This window comes from Puntigrus tetrazona, chromosome 20 (assembly GCF_018831695.1).
Source record: "Puntigrus tetrazona isolate hp1 chromosome 20, ASM1883169v1, whole genome shotgun sequence".
Classification (NCBI taxonomy): domain Eukaryota; kingdom Metazoa; phylum Chordata; class Actinopteri; order Cypriniformes; family Cyprinidae; genus Puntigrus; species Puntigrus tetrazona.
Genome location: NC_056718.1, coordinates 18,331,228 through 18,351,031, shown reverse-complemented (window position 1 = coordinate 18,351,031; position 19,804 = coordinate 18,331,228). Strand labels below are relative to the sequence as shown.

The window sequence follows — 19,804 nt, the reverse complement described above, 5'->3', positions numbered from 1 at the left end:
CAGTAATCATGTATACAGTAACTTTTTGATGATACTTTTGAATCTGCGTAGTTGCACTCGGACTCGGAATGTATGATTTAAATAATACAGTAGTTAGATTTCAATTTGTACGGTGTGTGATAAAAACACTTTAACAGTGGCGTTTATGATCATTATTCACGTGTATAGTCTTTTCATAGCATTACCATAACATTATGCAGCTGTCCATATTCATGTTCTCCACAAAAGCCAAATAATGAGGTGAAGTGAGTCTAACTTATGCTGAAAAAACATGGTCAGTGGACATCCTGTATGTTACCACATATTTCCATTGCCGTATGTGGGTTAGATGAGCTGAATGCGGTAGTGGTTATCGTAACGGGGAAACATAACCACATCAATAGACGTTTAAAACAACAAATCAAACAAGATATAGTACGGTTTAAATATGATAATGATATTTTCCCTTGATCCGAGAGCAAATACAGTCAGACCGGAAGTAAAATTTGACTTCCAACTGGGATGAAATGGGCACTTCGAGTTTATTGTCAATAAACCGAAAGTTCATTTGAATTTTGTCTAGCTTTATCTATAATTCGGTTCGGATGCCGGAAATGAATGAAATTAGTACGCAGGCCACCTGGTATTCAACATTCAGCAACAGCAGATCTTCTCAAATCTCAAAGTCTTATTTCTAAATGTACAGCGAGGTTTAAACATGAAAATTATTTATCTAAATCAGCCACAAAAGACAATCTAACCAAACATAGTTGGACAAAGCATGCAGCCCTGAGCTACATTTGTTAGCCAAATCTCAATGGAAAGTCTGAAGCCATGACTATTGTGTGTTAACTTATCCAGGTGGCCTATGGACTTGGGGAATGTAAAATGCAAATGCGAGAGAGAGCTTTGTAAATTAGCTTTTGCCTGCCCCACTGCATTCGTCAACTTTCCTTAATTCTCATTCAGCACCACCTTTCACTCTGGAAACTGGTTCACAGGGAACATGTTGTTATGACAGATAACATTGCCTAAAACTTGCTGATCCTCGCTTTTAAAATGAAGATTGTAAGGTCAGTATTTTTATCTTTGGTTTACATTTTTGTTAAAAAAAAGAAAAAAGGTTTAATAATCAGTTAAGATTATTGAGATTCTTATTTAAGAAACCTTTAAAGTTTCATAATTCAGTATATATATATAATCTTATCTTACAGTATATACATAATTTAGTTTCTTAATATGTGATATCTTCAATTAATTCATTTAGCAGTTTTTTTGTAGTTTTGTGGTTTGATGAGGTTTAATAAGTCTTACCCCGGTTTATAATATTATGAAAAAATAGCTCAGTTTTCTGTCAATAATTTCACTTAACTTTCAGTCAAAGGTTTTACTTAGAGGTCTACGTTTTTGGTTGTATTTTTAAAAATTCGATGCGATCTCCTTAGGATCAAGACACTGTCTGGTGCAGGAATGCTGCTTTTTGCTGCACTTTTCATTTTTAGCCAAGTAAGTTTATGAAAGCAATATACTATATAAAAAAAGAAGAAAAAAAAAATCATGAATAGTAATTGCATGACTGCCACATATTGTACTCCATACTGATCATCACGCTTTTGAATTAATTTGTTTAACACTAGTCATCTTCTATAAGCTTCAAATTCATTTAAACATTAATATTTATTTCTAATACATGCTGTAAGACTTCCATTGTCTTTGTTAGACAAGATCATTTGTTTATAACTAAAAAACAAAGGCACTGACTGTTTAATTCTTCTTTTATTTAGCAGACTTCATATGTGGGTGAGTTTTTATTTGACCAGACATTCCTTTTTCCAAAATATAGTTTTAAATCCATTATATCGCACACAAATAAAACATTGTAATTTTGTATGTGTATGCTGTATGTGTTTACAGCTTCCACAGACGTGACCCATTGGGCAGAGGTCATGATTGAGGGGAATAAAACATTAAATGTTGCAGTCTATCTGCCTGGACTTATAGGGACTGTTTTGGATACAACAGGAGTAACTATCACAAACGCTGAAATAGCAGCAGGTATGTTAAACCTATCATGATTTGAGTAATAGGTTACTCTTTGTTGATTCAATTGTCTTATTTCACAATTCTATATGCATAATAAAACGTTTAGTTTTAATGTTAATGTGATAAAGCATAAATATGATTTGTTAAGTCATTATGATTATGTATGTTATTATAGAGTGTGAGATAATCGGCCAAAATTCAACATGCTGGTGTGGACCGGAATATGTTTGGAGCAATCTTGTGTGTGACAATGTGAATAAATGCTGCAATGTGGACAAATGTGTGGCAAATATTTCATACTACACACCTCTGTGTTTGCCAAAAGTGAACGGTAAGTCATCAGAATGTTTCAAATTGAAGTAAAAGTCAGACATCACGTGTGCAATTATGGACAACGTTTTTGATTGTTTTCTTCTGTGCACCTTGTAGTTTCACTTATTGGTGTACTCACTGGGAGCTCCTCAAATGTCCAAAGCATGGTAGGTGTGCATCTGCTTATTTGGTAAATGATTATTTGTTCTGAAATGCAGTAGCAGCAGAAATGCATAGTATAGTATTAACTAAGGGATAATGTACAGTCAGTGATTAAAGCCAGTTAAACCCACATTTTGCTATAAACACTGACAATACGTCCTAACGCTTATTGCACAGCCATTTGCCACATTTGTAGTTGTTTTCATTAATTTCAGCAAACGAGGCTTGGTTAGTATTTCCCACCCCCCCACCCCAATACGATTTTTACGTGTCATTATTTGTACATGTGTTTCAAAGATACGTCTGAGCTGAGTTTTCGTTGCATTTATACCTTGTTGACCAGCAGGTGGCGCCAAACTGCGTTGTTTGGTGTTTAATTCAGTTTGAGAATCGAGTGCATCAAATTTAAAGATTCTGTACAGCACTCTGGTGAACTTCGGTTGTTGTTAAATAAATATTGTATCGTCAGATATGAAGGACGTGAAAATGAGCAGAAAAAATGAGCTAAACAAAATGATGAGCATTATTAACTAAAAAATCATTTATTTATATATATATATATATATATATATATATATAACTATATATATATATATATATATATATATTACAGAGCAGTTATTCATTCTCTTAGGTTATTCTATAAGTCATCTTTTACTTATCATCTTAACATATTTTTGTTTCAGTTGCTGAGTGCTTTTAATGTGCTTAATGCCTTCAACTCATTGACTTTGGATGGCACCCTGTAAGATATTCTTACCTTCTTCTTACATCTTACGTTTTTATTTGGCTATTTGGATTTAATTTGGATAAAATCTACAAAAAAATTGTAACCCAGCTCTTTATGTTTCTTCTCTTGTGTCACACAGCTACACAGGGTTAAATACTTATGCTCACAATTTCACAGTCTCTCTTAGCTCTGTGTTTGCCACCCCCAAAGTTCAAGGCATAATTTCTACGCTGTTGACAAATCCAACCATTTACAGCCTCAGTCTCAAGTCACTAGGTAAAACACTGCAGTCACATCAATATTGTTGGTCACTAGTTTGATCTGTACAGCCATTCCTATCCATCTCTTTACTAACACAGTATTTTTTTTATCATTTGCAGGCATGGTATATATGGAGGCACCTACAGGAAAAATATGTTATAATTCAAAACAACAGCTGAACTGTACCAGTATAGAGGCTATGAGCAAGTGTGTGTGGCAGATGTCCAGAGAGAGTGAAGCAACGTTGACTCTGGGACCAGGAAGTGAAATACAGTTGTCAGATACTTGTACAGAGCTCTCAACAGTCACACTTCTAAAGACAAATGGATACTGGTCAGGTGCGTTGAAGCAAAATGCCGTTTATGATACTGTGTCCTTTTGAGACCTTTTGACATTTTGCTCATTTTCTTGATTTGCCAGGAACATACATCTGCCTTTTCGTCACTGGGAACATAGCTCACATGGCCATGGCACCTATTCAAATTGCACTTCTGCCGGAGGTCATTAATGTGACAAGCAATCCACAAACTGCAGATTGTTCCGCATCGCCATCCACCAAAGTTGTCATCTTGTGTTCCATCGAAAACAGCACTGAAACCTACAAAGCCACGCTAAAACTCGGAACTGTTGAAATTGCACCAGCTAAAGAAGGTAAGGCTGTAATTATCACATAAATCTTTCATTCAATGGAACATGAAGCTGACGTTTTATTATCTTTATAGAACAAGTCTGGAAGTCACACAAGGATTATATTATTTTTATGTACACATGACTGACATTTTTGTAATGTAGATTTATTTTCAGTTTTAAATGAATGAAGGACATTTCAGTACAAACAAAACAAATCAAAAATACACTGGTTTTGATAGATAGATAGATAGATAGATAGATAGATAGATAGATAGATAGATAGATAGATAGATAGATAGATAGATAGATAGATATTTAGAGAACATTCCAAATTAATATGTTACCTGAATATTGCTCTCATGCCTACAATTTTTATCTTTTTTGGTTTTTTGCAGAGAACAATGGAATAATCAAATATACAGCAGAATTCACTGTTGATTGTATGGCAGACGGCAAACCAAGTTCACTTGAGGCCAGCTGCACTTTAGAGAACACTTTGAACCAGCTGCGAAATCGCACAATAAGAGTACCAATTATTTACCGTAAGTACTGAAAATCACGCTCTACTAATGCAAAAGAATACCATTGTACAAAACCCCTTTGTGACTGGTACAGTAAAAAAACTAATGTCTCGATGATTCATTTGTTTGCTTGTTTTTATAGCCAGTGACCTGTTTTGTGCAGAGGACGAAGTTGAAGATAGAAAATGGCCTAAAACAAAGAATAATGAAACAGCCGTTATAGATTGCACTGCAGTAGGGAGACAGGGCTCAATGAAACGCAAATGCAACGGGAGAAAATGGGGGGATGAACTCTCTCTGTGTGTCAAAGCAGTCCTGAATAGTGTAGCTTTGCAAGCAAAGGTATGCAAATCTAGAACAGGTGACTGATACCGAATGACTTGACAACCTGAAGACATAACTATGGCATCTGAAATGTCTCATCTTAATCTCTCTCCAGGATTTTGAAAAAGGACTTGGAGCAACACAAGAAGGTGCTCAGTTTATCTTTCAGAGCTTGAAAAATAACACATCTGAAGAGGGTGACAACACTTTTGGTGACGTCAAGACTGCAGTTTCTGTTTTTGAAACTATGAACAAGGCATCAATAAACATGGCACTAGGCGAGAACCTTCTTCCAGTAAGCATTTCACATGTTCAAATTTCACTTTGACACATTTGCATTTATCAGTTACAGGAAAAAATCTGTTCTCCTACAGGATTTCATCGACTCAGCTAGCAGCATGTTGAACGTAACCTGGGAAGTGGGAGATGAGGAAGAGAGCAGCACACTGGCTTCACAATATCTGTCATCCGTAGAAGGCCTCGTGAAAAGCATCCGAATAAATGCTAGTGAGGGCTACAACTCCTCAAACATTCAGCTTCAGATCTGCCGAAGCGGCAACACTTGCAACAAAACTGTTTTCAACGTGGACGTTGAGCTGAATGCCACAGCAGATATGGTGAAAACGGTAGGATTGCAGAGCTTGGCCAACCGCATGCCAAAACTGGGCTACGAGGATGCGACGTTTCCTAGCATAGTGGTATCCAGCACTGTTGAGAACAACACTCAGCCGTCGGTGAACATCAAACTGGCTTTTCCAAATGAAGGCGACAGCCAGGTCACGATGACCTGCGTGTTCTGGAACGTCACTGAGCAAAGATGGTCAGATGAGGGCTGCGAGGTCGTTAAAGGCTCCGGGAACGTCGCCACCTGTGAATGCAACCATCTCACCTCCTTCTCCATGCTCATGTCTAAGCATTCAGTAAGCATGCCTTTTCTAGATCAGCTCACGTACGTGGGACTGGGAGTCTCCATATGCTCTCTCATCGTCTACATCATCATCGAGTGTTTGGTCTGGAGCGCCGTAGTCAAATCCAACCTCTCCCACTTCCGTCACACAGCTCTCCTCAACATCTCTCTGTGTCTGCTTCTGGCAGACTGCAGCTTCTTAGCTTCCTCCTTCCCATCAATCCTAAATGAAACCTTGTGTCTTGTTCTGGTGGTGGCGAAGCATTACTTCTTCCTTGCCATGTTTTTTTGGATGCTGTGTCTGAGCGTCATGTTGGTCCACCAGCTCATTTTCGTCTTTAGCCACATTGGGAAAAAGGTGTACATGATCCTCGGATTCACCATCGGTTACGTTTGTCCGACAGTGACTGTTGCTGTTACGTACGTGTACTACGACCAAGCAAGCAACATCCCGTACTACAGCTCCAAAACGTGCTGGCTTACCTATCAATCAGCTCTGCAGGGATCCATCCACGCATTTCTCTTCCCAGTCGGGACCATCATTCTGGTGAACTTGTTTTCCATGGGGGTGGTCATCGCAAACGTCTTAAAGCCGTCTGGAGCTGAGAGCAACAAAAAGGGAGACAAAGAAGCTGTGAAAAGCATCATCAAAGTGGTTATCTTTCTTACACCAGTTTTTGGTGGGACTTGGGTTCTGGGACTTTTTGTGTTTCTGATGGATGACTTTACACAGTTTATTACATATGTGGTGCATTACGCATTCACCATTGTCAACTCCTTGCAGGTATTAACCAGTCTCTCCATGCAAATTATAACATTTTGAATAGTATATTTACTCATTAATACCTTTTTCCTCTGTATCATTTCTACTTCTAGGGCTTCTTCATCTTGTTGACAGGATGTTTTGCAGAAAAAAGGGTATGCACTAAAATTGACATCATTTTTTTGTATAGTAAGTACCTCAGGACACTGACATATTTTTGTTTGTTTGTTTGTTTGTTTGTTTGTTCTCCTTCAGGTCCGGGATGAAATATTGAGAATAGTTCTTGGGGTAAGTTTTGAGGAACACATACATTGTTTTATATCAAAATAAATAAAAAAAGCTAAAAACTGTTTTTTCCTCCATCAGAAATCAGGAAAAGAACAAGGAACAGTAACAACCACAAAATAACTGATTCACACAAACACGCAAGGTACGTTTTTGGACATTTTGGTTGATTTACAATCAGGAGCGTTTATGTCAGGGGAAAATTCATGTCAAACCACATTTATTTATATAGTGCTTGATACAGTGCAGGTCTGCAAAAGATGACAGTGTTATTTAGCACTGTTTAGTTCAAAAATGATCCCAATGATAAAAAGTTCACTTTTAACTCTAAAGCAGTTCTATAGAAGACAAGAGTCATTATTCAACTCAGGTCAGTTAATGTTTATTCAGTTCATTTCCATAACAGAGTCAATGTTCATTAAACAATTTCAAAGGCAGCTCTACAAAAGACCATAAAAATTTCCTAAGAAATTTCTTTAATACATTTTTTGTTTCCGATTTGCATTGCAGTACATTGATCCGCCTGAGAAGCCACAGCAGCAACAAAAACAGGAGAGGGAGCGCTGTTTGGTGAAGAACTAAAAGTACTTCTTGTACTTTAAAAGACTTAATACACATTTGGAACAAAGTATAGGCTGTGGTCATCCCTTTTTATTTACTGCATAAAATTAGGAACAAACAGCGAGAAACAGACACAAAAAATATAATAGATGTTTATGTTTGTGTTTTTAAAAGAACAATATAAGTGCTGCTGTATATATGTAGCAATTATCTGTAGTTTTCTACCCTGATTGTTGTTGTCTTTTATTTAACACTGTCTCTCTACATGCAATGTAAAAAGTGGTCACCTACCTATTTGTAAGCTGATTAGTTTTAGCTGTGCTTCTATTTTGCAAAACATAAAGAACTATGACATCAACCTCTATGTACTATTTAGTCATTCTGACAAAATATCTGAAGAACCAAAGTTAATTTAACACACCTTAAGCACTATTCTTGAGATTGACAAATATTTATTTTTTATTTATTTGTTTCTCTTGTTAGACATATTTCCTTGTTTCTTTTAAAGGGATATGGAAAATAGAGAGATGCGATTGTTAATAAAGATGTTTATTGTAAGATGATTCATTAATAAAATACTTTGCTTATCAAAGAGTGATGTTATTCAGATGTCAAATATGATGAAATAGTTTTAGTTTTGCCTGTAGATCACAGCAACAATGGCGACAGTAAGAGCTATAGTTCCTGCAGCTCCACCAATCAGAACTCCCAGAATTCCTCCATTAATGTGCTGTTTCTCGCAGGTGTCTCCTGCGTACACAACAGCCTGTCCAGAAATACACCTGCAGAAAGCATATAACTGTTAACATATAAGCCACAGAAACACAAGTGAAACACCAAAGTATGGTTTTATTTTGAAATAAAAAATAAAAAGATGATAATCGGATTTAGATGCACTAACCTGCAAGTTGCTTTCCCCTGATGTACAACACATGCTCCTCCATTACGGCAGGGGTTTGGTTGACATGGGTCACTGATCGCCCGTGGTTGCCTGACTTTTGGTCTGTAATGGCTTTCTTCTACAGTTTGAAGGTGACTTGAGAAGTCAGCTTTGATTGGAACTTCTGATTTTAAAAGATGTGCCAAATCTGGTTGTAAACGAACACAACTGTTAACAAATATATTTATTGCTTTAGCTGCATACATTGCTAATTATGGGGATGGGTAAATAGATTCACAAGATATTTAGATTTTCTGACATCTACTTTCGATAAGATTCTCACCATCAAAATTAACAGTGATGATCAGGTCGTCATTCTTAAGGAAGTCCCTTCTGCGGAGCTGCTCGTGTGAGATAAATGTGCCCCAACCAAACTCTGGACCTCTGTAGCAAAAGCAACTTTCGTCCCACTCTTCAAATGTAGATGGTTTATTCCACCGAGAGTCGGCATCTAGGTGAGTGATTCAATAGTGTCCATTAAATCAGTCAGAATTCTTACATCTAAGATTAGCTCACTTCCAGAATACAAATTTCCTGATAATTCACTCGCCCCCGTGTCATCCAGGATGTTCATATCCTTTTTTCATTCAAAAAGAAATTAAAGGTTTTTAAGAAAAACATTTGAGGATTTTCCTGCATATATTGGACTTCAACAGAGACCAATGAATTGAAGGACTAACTATCCCTGCAATGCATGTCCACAACTTCACACAATACATTGCCTGTTGGGAAGGTCATGCATGTAGGCAGAAGTACTGACCCAGTGATTTGTGAACGTGAATCCTGATTTTGTTAAACTAGATGTGATGCTAGGTGAACATATTTTGTTGACCCTTGAACAACATTTTAATCCAAAAATGTAGTCTTGTCCATAATCCTACACCTAAACCTAACCTTAACCATGAGTTGTCCCTAAAATCAGAAGAAATGATAGGTGAATGAGACTGTACAAGCACCAAACACTGACTGTAAGCTTAAATTTCACAAAAAACTATACTGGTTGTTCAAATCTCTTTGGTTAATTACAGTGTTGTTACAGTTTCAACAAAGATCCAGGAACATGTATGGCTTGGTAAAAAGTTCTGCATGAAAGCACAAAGATTAAATCGAAGAAACAAAAAATGTAACACAATGATTGTAGGGGAAAATCCAATGAAGTTTGGCCATTTGAAGCAACATTAAAACATCAAATTGGATTTTCAACCCACTGGTCCCTAGTACACTATATAAGAGTCCAATATATAGAGATAAAAATTATTTTCATTAAAAAACTTAATTTCTTTTAGACAGAATAAAGAAAGACATTAATATCATAGATGGCATGAGAGTGAGTAAATTATCAAGCATTTTTTATTCTGAGAGTGAGCTAATCCTGTAAGTGCTGCAAAGTGAAATGTAATGGATGGATGGACGGATAGACAGACAGACACCCGACGCACCAGTGGTGAAGCTTCTGCTGTTAGACATTTGAAGTGTTGCATCTGTATTCTGGTCCATAACCGCAATAGTAACTTGCCGATTCTCTGCAGGCCATTCTAATACAGCATCATTCTCACCAGAGAAGAGGTGAAACGTGATCCCGACAAACTCTTCAGATGAGTTTATCCTGCCATTTGGGTAAACATTAATTCCGTAAGCGTACCCCTCAGAGTTGTAAAAACGGTGACTCTGAACTCTTACACCATGTGGGACAGTATTAAGGAGGTTGGTGAAGTTCTGGATCCTCCAGACAGCATTTGGGCACGTTGTTTCAGTCAGAGTAATGTCATCTATAAAGATCCCTCTTGATGTTTTTTTGGAGCTAACGATACCCTGGAAAAAGTACCTGAACTTTTTCTCAACATTTAGAGAGACGTGTGCAATTTTCCATGACTCATCCCCATCCCCTGAAGAAAACAAGAAGATGCACACACAGTATTCACTATTTGCACAGTATATAAGATTGTATGTGTCATAATCTTATGTATCTTAATCTTAATAGTATCCATAATGTGCTGGTGATATCAGAAGAAATATTTTGACAACATTAAGTTATCAGCAATCAGTAGTCAACTCTCAAATTTCTCGATGCAGCTTTACAATAATCGCAATTCCATTCATGACTTGCAGTCACATTCAGCGGATTAGAGTTGAGTGGTGATAACAGAATTTATATTTTCCCCCGAGAATGCAATAAAGTAGTAGATCCTAGGCCTATATGGTAGTTTGTCTGCGAATATACATCCAGCTTCATATAAAGAGTTGGGTGACAAAATAGTTATGTTTTGCACCAAAATAAAAAAAAAAACTAAACAGGTTAACTCATAAATCCATAAGATCTACCTACCTGTAGAAGACAATGAGCATAATTATATTGCGTTATAACTGACCTATGATTGTGTGAACTTTGCTGACTTTGCGTATATTTCCAGACCCATCATCTCTTCTGACCCAAATGATGAGCTGGTCACCAGGGTCTCCACTCATCCTGTAGAAGAACTCAAGGCACTGCTGGTTCCTCTTGGGGTAAAGAATCCGTGACTCCAACAAAGCACTGTGTCCCTCAGTTTTGTTAGCGGTGTCAAACTTCATATAATAGCCTGCATCTATAACAACAAATCATATTGTTTATGCAAAAATGTTTTTAACTGCTTTATAACATTTGGACTTAATATATATTGAAATTTGTTTAAAATTTAAATATAAATGGTGAAATGATTACTAGTTTGCAGAATTTATTTTTTAAATATAACCTCATATTGTCGGAAAATTATTAGGCTACAAACATCTGTTATATTATACACCATGTAAGGTATTTTCCATCAAAAATATGAGAATTGATAGTTTCCAGCTTACCTCTACATTGTCCTCCAAGTGTGTGATCCTTTTCATCTGCAGAGCTCAAAGTCTGGACCCAGTCGGCATCATCCTCATCGTACTGAATCATTCCACAGATGTTGATCTGCTCAAAGGCGCATTGATCCAGAAGAGTGAGGGATGCAGCTGAAACAAACCAAGGTGATATGACAATACTGCAAATATGGCATTTGCATTGTTTATTTGCTTATTAAAATATGTTTATGTCCATGCTTGTAAGAGGTAGTTGTTGCACTTTCTAACTTACCACATTCATACATGCGATTCAGTCTTTCCAGATCAAGAGCACTGAAGTCTAAGCGCTGTCCTATTATATTATTGAAGGCAGGGATGGTTGTGGTTATGGTTGGAATATCAGGGTCCTTGTTGAAAGACAGAGGCCTGTAATGCATGATGGACTCGTAATCATAGGGCGTGTTTAAGTCGGTTATCAAATCATCCTCATACTTATTGAAATTGTGTTCCTTTCCTGTGGGTGACATTAGAAAAATGGCATTACTGTGTTTTACAATACAGTACAGCACAATAATTTTGCAATGCAATTCACAAATTTGCATGAGCTGTAATGAGCATTCAAAATATGAAAAAAGATATTATAACAGATAGAAAATGACCTGGAATTATCTGATCCCACCAGATTTGGACATAGTCGTCCCTGTCTGAACGAGACTGCTCATGATAGAAACCCAGTGCATGGAGAAGTTCATGTTCCACGATGGCCTTGGTGTCACATCTGTCCCCTATAGAGACGTTCTGCCCCGTCTTTAAATCTCCAACAAATGACCAACATCTGCCACCATGAAAAAACGAAGAAACTTGTAATATAAAAATGGGACATTCCAACTGTCCTGATTTATTAGACAGGCTACATTTTGCTTACCCATCCAGCTTTGTGAAAGAAATGTAGGTGCTTTCCCCTTCATAGGGCTTGAAGTCCACACATGACTTAAGACGATACATTTCAAATGCTTGAAGGATCACTCCTTTGGCGTTGAGATCTAAACAAGTGACGCTTAATTAATTTTTTCATCTTGGAAATTATTTTGTTGATTTTGCATAGAAATACTCTCACCCAAACTATCTGTGAGGATGTATGGAATGGGAAACTGCCATCTTGCTTTTTCATCTAATATTGCATTTCTTCGTAGCTGGCAGATAAGTGTTCATTCAAGGAATGATGAAAATATGTAAATACGATCAAATTAAAACAAAAGCCAGTAGACATTTGAACAATGGATTTTTGTTTTAAAAGGAAAGACTTACATCTCCAGCAATATCTCCTTCAAACAAGTCTCTTTGGGAATCTGAATGTATAAATGAAAGTCATATTTTATCTTATTGAACTGGCAAATACAATATATAATAACGATTTGAATGCATATTATATTAAGCATTTAATATAAATCATTTTGGTATACAAACACATTTTTACAGACCTAAATTGATTTCAAGAATGTCCTCCCGTAATTCACCTGCATCTGCGTCCTCACCTAACATTTAATAAAGCATTAATATCTGTAAAAGTCTAGAACATTTAAATTGAACATGATCATTAAAATGTCCAAAATATTTTACCATATTGAGTTGGAAGGGCATGCGCCTGCAAGATATATTGATTATAGATTAAATTAATATATGGAAATTTTTGGCTGCATTTTTAATTTAAAGTAATGCTAATAATGAAGTTTGAAATACCTTGAGCATGAGAAGTACTATGAAGGGAATGATCCTCCACACGGAGCCCATGTTAACTCCGGCACATGAGAATAAAATAGTAGGAGTTAGAGTAGAACTTTGATCTGGACCCCTGAGACTATTACCAAGTGAAGTGGCACACGTGGGTGGTGCTTGTTAGTGGCCTGTCATGTGTATAGTGAAGTGTCTGTATACTGCATGCATCAGCTCTTCTTCACTCTTTATCTCGCTCTTTTTTTATCTTATTTATCTGTATCCTTGTTTATGACAACAGTATCAGCAGTTAAATCGGTCAGAATGGTTAGGGTTACGTTTTTACTAAAGAGAGTCACTCACAGCATACATTTTAACACTAAATGTAATTTAAACTTAATTAGACCACATTTAAGCAGTAATAAAACTTTGTGAAATTTTATATAAAAAACACTTTTGGCATGTTAAATGAAAATATGAGATGAAACAAGTAAATCACAGTAAATTAAACCCTTTTTGTGTTTAAATGAAATTAGTAGAATTGATTTGGTGTTTGAGAGTTGTTGTTTTTTTTTTCAAAGTAGAAAGGCTTATGTTTAAATTTACTTTTTAATATTTGATGTGCAAATATAGATTTTATCTTTAGTGCTGGCTAGTATATGGAGATCAGCCTTGAAACAGCGGTGAGTGCAGTCATATCATATCAGGGAGTCTTCAGATAAGATTAAGATATTATCATTATAGATAGGATGTTTTTATAGTACAATGACCTCTTATATGTCAAAAGATCAAGGGAATTTTAATTTTTCAGTTCATGACCCCTTTTGCATTAAAGATGCATAACGTTCGACTGCATGTAGGACTATTAAAATGTTAGACGTCAGTGCAATATGTAGAAAAACATTCAGTTCACTGCATTAAAATGGCTTTATTGAGAATGTATAGAATGAGTATATCAAGCACAGTTTTGCATCTCTGACAATCAGGCTTCCATTTTAAATAATGTTGTCCACAATGCACACAGCTTTCTCTCTTCAGACTTTTCCAAATCCACCTGTTTCACAAGAAGAAAAAAGTAAATACTCTCATACGATTTCATAAATGTCATATTTCCTAATTAATTATTTGAAAAAATGAATAGGTTACTTAATTGTAACCCTGGAACACAGAACCAGTCTTAAGCTGCACAGGTATATATTGTATAGGTCACAATTATTTTCTTTTCCAAAAATGATTATGATAATAAGTAAAGAAGATATTTTCCATGAAGATATTTTGAACATTTCCTACTGTAAATATATTAAAACTTAATTTTTGATTGGTAATATGCATTGCTAAAAACAACTTTAAAGGCCATTAAAGGAAATGTTTATCTAATAATTGTATTTTGGCCAAATATTACCAATGCCGTAACAAAACAACCATCAATGGGAATATTATTTATTCCGTTTTCAGATGATCCATAAATCACAATTTTGAAAATAATTGACACTTGTGGCTGGTTTTGTGGTCCAAGGTCACAACTGTTTAAAGAATAAAACAGCTATATTTACTAATAACTGAGCACACTTACAGACTTCTTGGCCTCAAACCTTTTGCTCAACTGGAACTTCACTGTTTATCAGACTTGTTAAGTCTTCAAAGAGACACAAAAAAACCGAACCGTTAGACAATTAAAAACATTAATGACAGAATTTATCAGTCAATGCAGGAGAGCATGATTTCACCAAGTATAAGACCTTCCTGAATCAAAATTCCAATCCAGTTGGATTTCAGAGATAATATTTCTGGAAATATCATTTTTAGGCTTATGATCAGGGTTAGGTGCTTCTACACTATCATTTCCCACTTATTTTAAGAATACATTTTGGGTAGGGTTTGGTTAGGACTCTAATGTTGATTCAGGATCATGTCTTACTTGGCAAAATCACAGCAACCAGTCAATGTAACGTACCCTCGAAGTCAACAAAGATGATAAGGTCATCGTTTTTCAGGTAATTCCGTCTGCGTAGGTCATAGTGTTTTATGAAACTTCTCCACCCCACTGAATCTCCTCGATAACACCCACAACTTGGGTCAAAGGTCCCATCATTTCTTGGATTGTCCCATATTAGTTTGTCTCCACTGACTAGGGAACAGCAAGACAAAAAGAATGTTTTTTGTACTGTACTGTTTCTTGCTTTAATCACAATACAAGACAATACATAACCATCAGAACATACCTGTGCTCATGTCAGTGGTGAGGCTACGAGCAGAGGACATCCTCAGCTTGATGTCTGGATCCTGGTCCATCACCACAATGGTGGCCTGGCGGTTCACGGCAGGCCACTGCATCACGATGTCATTGTCACCGCTGGCCAGATGAAAATACAGACCAGTGTAGTTGCCCGTGTAATCAGAGTAACCAGACACTGGTCGTACTTGAACGCCAAAACCGTAACCCTCCGGGCTGTAGAAACGAGGGCTGTTTAGCACGGTGTTGTAGTCTGCTGTTTCCAAGATCCTGGAGAAGTTCTGGATGCGCCAGACAGCGGCAGGGCAGTGCGTCTCTGCCAGACTGATGTCATCAATGAATATGCCCCCTTCAGAGTTACCAGGGTCTCCTCTTACTCCCTGGAATGAATAGCGGAACTTTGCTCCTATTTGCATAGGCACATGACCAATCTTCCATGTTTTGTCTTCATCGGCTAGGGAGGACAAACTTTTGTTATTACCACATTCATTTTATGATGAACAATTACAAGGGTTATTTAAGGGATCATAAATTACTGAGTATGTATTTTGATTGTTATATAGATACACTATAAATAAATCTGTGGACATTGAATTTTGATTTACAATTATTTTACAGTCTCACATGTATCTTATCTTAAAGCTATCCTGCAGTATACACTCTTAATAATACATGGTTTTTATAGTGATGCCAAAGAAGCACCATTTTTAGTTCCCCAATTCTTAAAATAACACTGTTTTCTTACTCCGAATATGCCTACTTTTATACTAGTGTGAAAAACAGTAGTTGTAGCTGAGTATGTCAAAACTTGTAGTATTCATAAAACAGTAAAAATAATCACTTACTATTTACTGTATTTAAACTAAACTTACCAACTATTCAGTTTGCAATTTCAGACTCATTATTGGAAAGAACATTTTTAAAATCTCTTTTCATTATAAAGTTTCTATGGATGTTAAACGTTCTTCATGAATCCTTTATGGCAATAAAGAACATTTATTTTTAAGAGTGTAGGCTAGAAAAAGGGAAATAATTACCAAGGATTGTGTGGAGTTTCTTTAATTTACGCACGGTTCCTGTTCCATCATCCATCTTGGCCCAAATGACTAGCTTGTCCTTTACGCTTCCTGTCATTTTGTAGAAAAACTGGAGGCACTGTGTCTTCCTCTTAGGATACAGGATGCGCGACTCGATGAGAGCTGATTGCTCAGCATTTCCAGTGGAGGTGTCGAAGTGCATAGTATATCCTAAATCTACAAATCACAAGGCATGAATGTTTTTAATTGCATCCCCTTTGGAAAATCTCAATTTTTAGATGACTGAGATTTGTAACCTCTGCATTGTCCACTGAGTGTATGATCTTCGGCACCAGGAGAGCTTTTCAGATGGACCCAATCAGCATCGTCAGATAAACTCTGTATCATCCCACAAATGTTTATGTTCTCAAAAACACACTGGTCCAGCAGGGTAAGAGAAGAGGCTGAAGAACGGAAGAAAATAGACAAATAAATTAATACTGTTTATATATTCATAGTTATATTTTAATCATATTGTTACATGATATTATATTATATATTATTAACATACAGCAGTTGTACATTCGATTCAGTCTGACAATATCCATCTCACTAAAGTCCAGGTATTGCCCTATGATGTTGAAGAACTCTGGGATGTTGGTGGTGATGGTAGGAATACTGGGGTCTTTGTTGAAAGCGAATGGGCGATAATGCATGACAGATTCGTAGTCATACGGAGTATTTAGATCTGTGACAAAACCATCATCATATTTGTTGAAGTTATGCTCCATGCCTAAAAACAAAACATTATATGTTACATAAAAATCACATGCAAAACTGTAAGAGTAAGCAATGACCATTAAACTACACTAACCTTCAGTGACCTGATCTAGCCAGATCTTCACATAGTCATCTCGGTCCTGGCGAGACTGTGTATGGTAAAAGCCCAGGGCATGCAGCAATTCATGCTCAATCACGGCCTTATGATCACAACCCGGCCCTAGAGAAAGCACCTGTCCAGTCTGTAGATCTCCAACATAAGACCAGCACCTGCCGGCAATTGCATGACATATTAGTGTGATTTGTTTTAAAAGATGAGAAAGATAGGTGTTTTCTGATGTCTGAATTCCCTAAGCAGTAACATTATTGGAAGGCTATGATCAGATTAGCAAAACTCATAAATATACCGCTCATGCAAAAACGTTTTTGCAGTGTTTGGCTTCACACATACCCGTCTCTCTTCTCAAATTTGATGAAAGTCTTCTCGCCCTCGTAGGGTTTGAAATCGACACAGGACTTTAGACGGTACATTTCAAACGCTTGATAAACAGCACCTTTTGCATTAAGGTCTGTAAAAAGAAAATAATTTGTCCATGAAGAAAATCATCATAATAAAAGTACAAACTATGTACTTGATTTAGTAAGCGACTGCACCTACCCAGGCTGTCAGACAGAATGTATGGAATAGGGAACTTCCATCTGTATGCTGTGTCAATAAGACCAACACGACCAGGCTGTAAATAGAGGACATTTCTAATTTCAACTGATACTGAAATATATATTATTGAGAGGATTTGCATATGCGCATACATATAAATATATATACTAACAGGTATGGCAATGTCTCCCTCAACCAGCTTGGTTTTTGCTCCTAATAAACAAATAAAAGTTCACATTTAGTGACATGATGAAATTGCTTGATATTTTGTACATTAATCCAAACTCTAAGTATTTCATTAAATATTCAGTAGCATTGAAATGAACTTTGTTGCCTTTTCTAATGTGAAACATAAAATTTTGCCTTCAATTACCAAGATTGATGAAAGGGTTGACATTGGGTTCATCTTCAACCTCTGTAAAAGAAACCGTGTTATCTAACTAATTAGAATAATTGAATAAAAATGTATTATTTGCAGTTATTTATTAAAATAATAAATCTTACCATGAATGCGGGTTGAAACGGGAATCTGAAAGTCATGGAAGAAATAGTCAAGTCAGTTTTATATAGTGCTTTATACAATACAGACTGTATCAAAGCAGCTCTACTGTGTGAAACAGGAAAAAGGTGCACTGATAATACGAGGAGAGTAAACGAGAAAGTATTTCTTTTCAAAATAAGGTTAAATTCATTTAGAGATATCATTCAGTATGCACCAAAGCCTGTGTAAGTATCATATTATCAAGACTAAATTATAAATACAGCAAATCATTTACTCACAGCATGAAGTGCTGCAGCCAGCACTGTAAAGATGAGTAGCCTCAGTAAGAGCATCCTGTCAATATGTGCGGTATAAGAAATTGCCATCGCTTAAATAGCATAAAGAGAACTTTAACCTTTGACCATGTTTATCGGAGGAATGCTTTGAAGTGTCTCGCTACTGACGGTCTTGTTATAATCCAAGGAGCATGTGCCTCCCACAATGCATTGTTAGTATATGATGTGCGCTTCACATTGCTTATGCAACTCAATGCAGCCCAGTATGTTAAGTAACAACTTTTTGCAGCAAAAAAATTGCAGCAAAACGTTGAGAAGCATTGTTAAAAGCAAAATGGGCGTATTTAATTGCATTCAATAACATGGTGCACAGGCCTATAGTTTCATAAATGGAGCTGTATGTCTTTTGACCCATCAAAAGCAACTCAGTTTTGTTCAAGTTCAGTTAAAAGATTTGAGATTTATTCAGATTTGTTCACTTGCCCTGATTGACTCAACTGAATCATTAACAAAACAAGTCTTTCACAGCTACTTTATACATATCCTTTATATATAAGTCCTTTATTATTAGGCTATTATTACCCTTTCAAACTACATGCAGTACATAGACATACACTACATGAAAAAAGTATTAAATTCTGTGAATTATTTATTTCATTAAAAGAGATGTTTTCATAGCCTACACTTCTTATAGTGGGCTAATTGAATTCATAGTCATAAAATTGTTCATGAAAATTCTCTCTTTTGGTATATCCAAATAATCAGTGTTGTTATATATTTTTCCTTTTCATATCAATGATTTATAACGACTTAAGTATGCTTCTTATTTTAATCTTCACATATTATTTATTTCTGTCTATATTTTCATATTCGTCATTGACAGCACATACTAGATGTTCCTTTTCAGAAATTGGAATTTAAATATATATTTGAAACTGTTGTTTGCTGTATTTGTTGATACGAAAACCATGTCTATTTTTAACCACCACATTTGACTGGTCAAATAACTAGCTACATTACAATCCTTAGAACAACATATCACACACTGACTGAGTAATACAATGGATAAGTCTATCTGACTTTGTCTTATTAGACATAAACACCAATTTAGGAGGTTTCCTACATATATAATAACTCTGACTCTTTTACTTTTTACTCTTCTGCTTATAGCTGATATTCACTACTTCATACTTGAGACATAATAATTTGGAATACTCTGCTTTAGTACTAAATTTAATTCAAACTTATTTTAATTTTCCTACTTTATTTTAGCGCTAATTTTTCTTCAATACATTTACGAATCATCATTTTCTGGCCGGACTTATATCGTTTGTAGCTAGGCGTTATACACGTCTGACCGGAAATGAAAAACTCATTTAATTCGATTCATTTGCTACC

General features: G+C 36.1%; 3 protein-coding genes across 5 annotated transcripts; 1 reads left to right on the top strand and 2 right to left on the bottom strand.

The window, feature by feature from the left end:
* Positions 1-909: 909 nt before the first annotated feature.
* Positions 910-7,569, top strand: adgrf3b (adhesion G protein-coupled receptor F3b). Of its 3 annotated transcripts, XR_006247304.1 has the most exons (19): positions 910-1,052; positions 1,425-1,485; positions 1,764-1,779; positions 1,894-2,034; positions 2,198-2,353; positions 2,452-2,501; positions 3,183-3,241; positions 3,366-3,502; positions 3,607-3,825; positions 3,908-4,138; positions 4,513-4,659; positions 4,781-4,980; positions 5,078-5,257; positions 5,337-6,653; positions 6,746-6,787; positions 6,888-6,920; positions 6,999-7,062; positions 7,251-7,287; positions 7,428-7,560. XR_006247304.1 is itself a non-coding variant. In XM_043220580.1 (18 exons), exons 1-17 carry the CDS (start codon positions 1,039-1,041, stop codon positions 7,038-7,040), a joined length of 3,042 nt encoding a protein of 1,013 aa, XP_043076515.1. In that variant the 5' UTR covers positions 910-1,038; the 3' UTR covers positions 7,041-7,062; positions 7,428-7,569. The 3 variants fall into 3 exon arrangements, 2 of the variants coding, with proteins under 2 accessions (XP_043076515.1, XP_043076514.1); XM_043220580.1 differs by lacking the exon at positions 7,251-7,287 and having other exon boundaries at positions 1,767-1,779; positions 7,428-7,569; XM_043220579.1 differs by lacking the exon at positions 7,251-7,287 and having other exon boundaries at positions 911-1,052; positions 7,428-7,569.
* Positions 7,284-13,092, bottom strand: mep1a.2 (meprin A, alpha (PABA peptide hydrolase), tandem duplicate 2). The gene is made up of 14 exons (XM_043220581.1): positions 12,970-13,092; positions 12,850-12,874; positions 12,711-12,764; positions 12,538-12,578; positions 12,347-12,422; positions 12,155-12,272; positions 11,889-12,064; positions 11,522-11,743; positions 11,254-11,400; positions 10,788-11,003; positions 9,858-10,304; positions 8,702-8,869; positions 8,380-8,566; positions 7,284-8,260 (listed from the first exon to the last, which is right to left on the bottom strand). The coding sequence occupies exons 1-14, from the start codon at positions 13,018-13,020 to the stop codon at positions 8,110-8,112; spliced, it is 2,079 nt and encodes a 692-aa protein (XP_043076516.1). The 5' UTR covers positions 13,021-13,092; the 3' UTR covers positions 7,284-8,109.
* A 758-nt stretch (positions 13,093-13,850) lies between these two features.
* mep1a.1 (meprin A, alpha (PABA peptide hydrolase), tandem duplicate 1) lies at positions 13,851-18,522 on the bottom strand. The gene is made up of 14 exons (XM_043218834.1): positions 18,410-18,522; positions 18,134-18,158; positions 18,003-18,044; positions 17,802-17,842; positions 17,630-17,705; positions 17,423-17,540; positions 17,066-17,241; positions 16,763-16,984; positions 16,509-16,655; positions 16,213-16,428; positions 15,165-15,629; positions 14,897-15,070; positions 14,516-14,578; positions 13,851-13,996 (listed from the first exon to the last, which is right to left on the bottom strand). Exons 1-13 carry the CDS (start codon positions 18,494-18,496, stop codon positions 14,529-14,531), a joined length of 1,839 nt encoding a protein of 612 aa, XP_043074769.1. The 5' UTR covers positions 18,497-18,522; the 3' UTR covers positions 13,851-13,996; positions 14,516-14,528.
* Between the last annotated feature and the right edge of the window lie 1,282 nt (positions 18,523-19,804).

What these genes read in the sequence shown, in the direction of transcription:
- mep1a.2 (XM_043220581.1), bottom strand. Translation starts at nt 13,020, where the DNA reads ATGGGCTCCGTGTGGAGGATCATTCCCTTCATAGTACTTCTCATGCTC. An exon ending in TGCCCTTCCAACTCAATATG is followed by an intron (nt 12,765 to 12,849) that starts GTAAAATATTTT and finishes ATTAAATGTTAG; the next exon opens with GTGAGGACGCAGATGCAGGT. An exon ending in ACTTGGAGGACAATGTAGAG is followed by an intron (nt 11,004 to 11,253) that starts GTAAGCTGGAAA and finishes TTGTTGTTATAG; the next exon opens with ATGCAGGCTATTATATGAAG.
- mep1a.1 (XM_043218834.1), bottom strand. Translation starts at nt 18,496, where the DNA reads ATGGCAATTTCTTATACCGCACATATTGACAGGATGCTCTTACTGAGG. An exon ending in AAATTTGAGAAGAGAGACGG is followed by an intron (nt 17,242 to 17,422) that starts GTATGTGTGAAG and finishes AATTGCCGGCAG; the next exon opens with GTGCTGGTCTTATGTTGGAG. An exon ending in GCTAGATCAGGTCACTGAAG is followed by an intron (nt 16,985 to 17,065) that starts GTTAGTGTAGTT and finishes TTTTGTTTTTAG; the next exon opens with GCATGGAGCATAACTTCAAC.
- adgrf3b (XM_043220579.1), top strand. An exon ending in TTGACTTTGGATGGCACCCT is followed by an intron (nt 3,242 to 3,365) that starts GTAAGATATTCT and finishes TGTGTCACACAG; the next exon opens with CTACACAGGGTTAAATACTT. An exon ending in AATTGCACCAGCTAAAGAAG is followed by an intron (nt 4,139 to 4,512) that starts GTAAGGCTGTAA and finishes GGTTTTTTGCAG; the next exon opens with AGAACAATGGAATAATCAAA.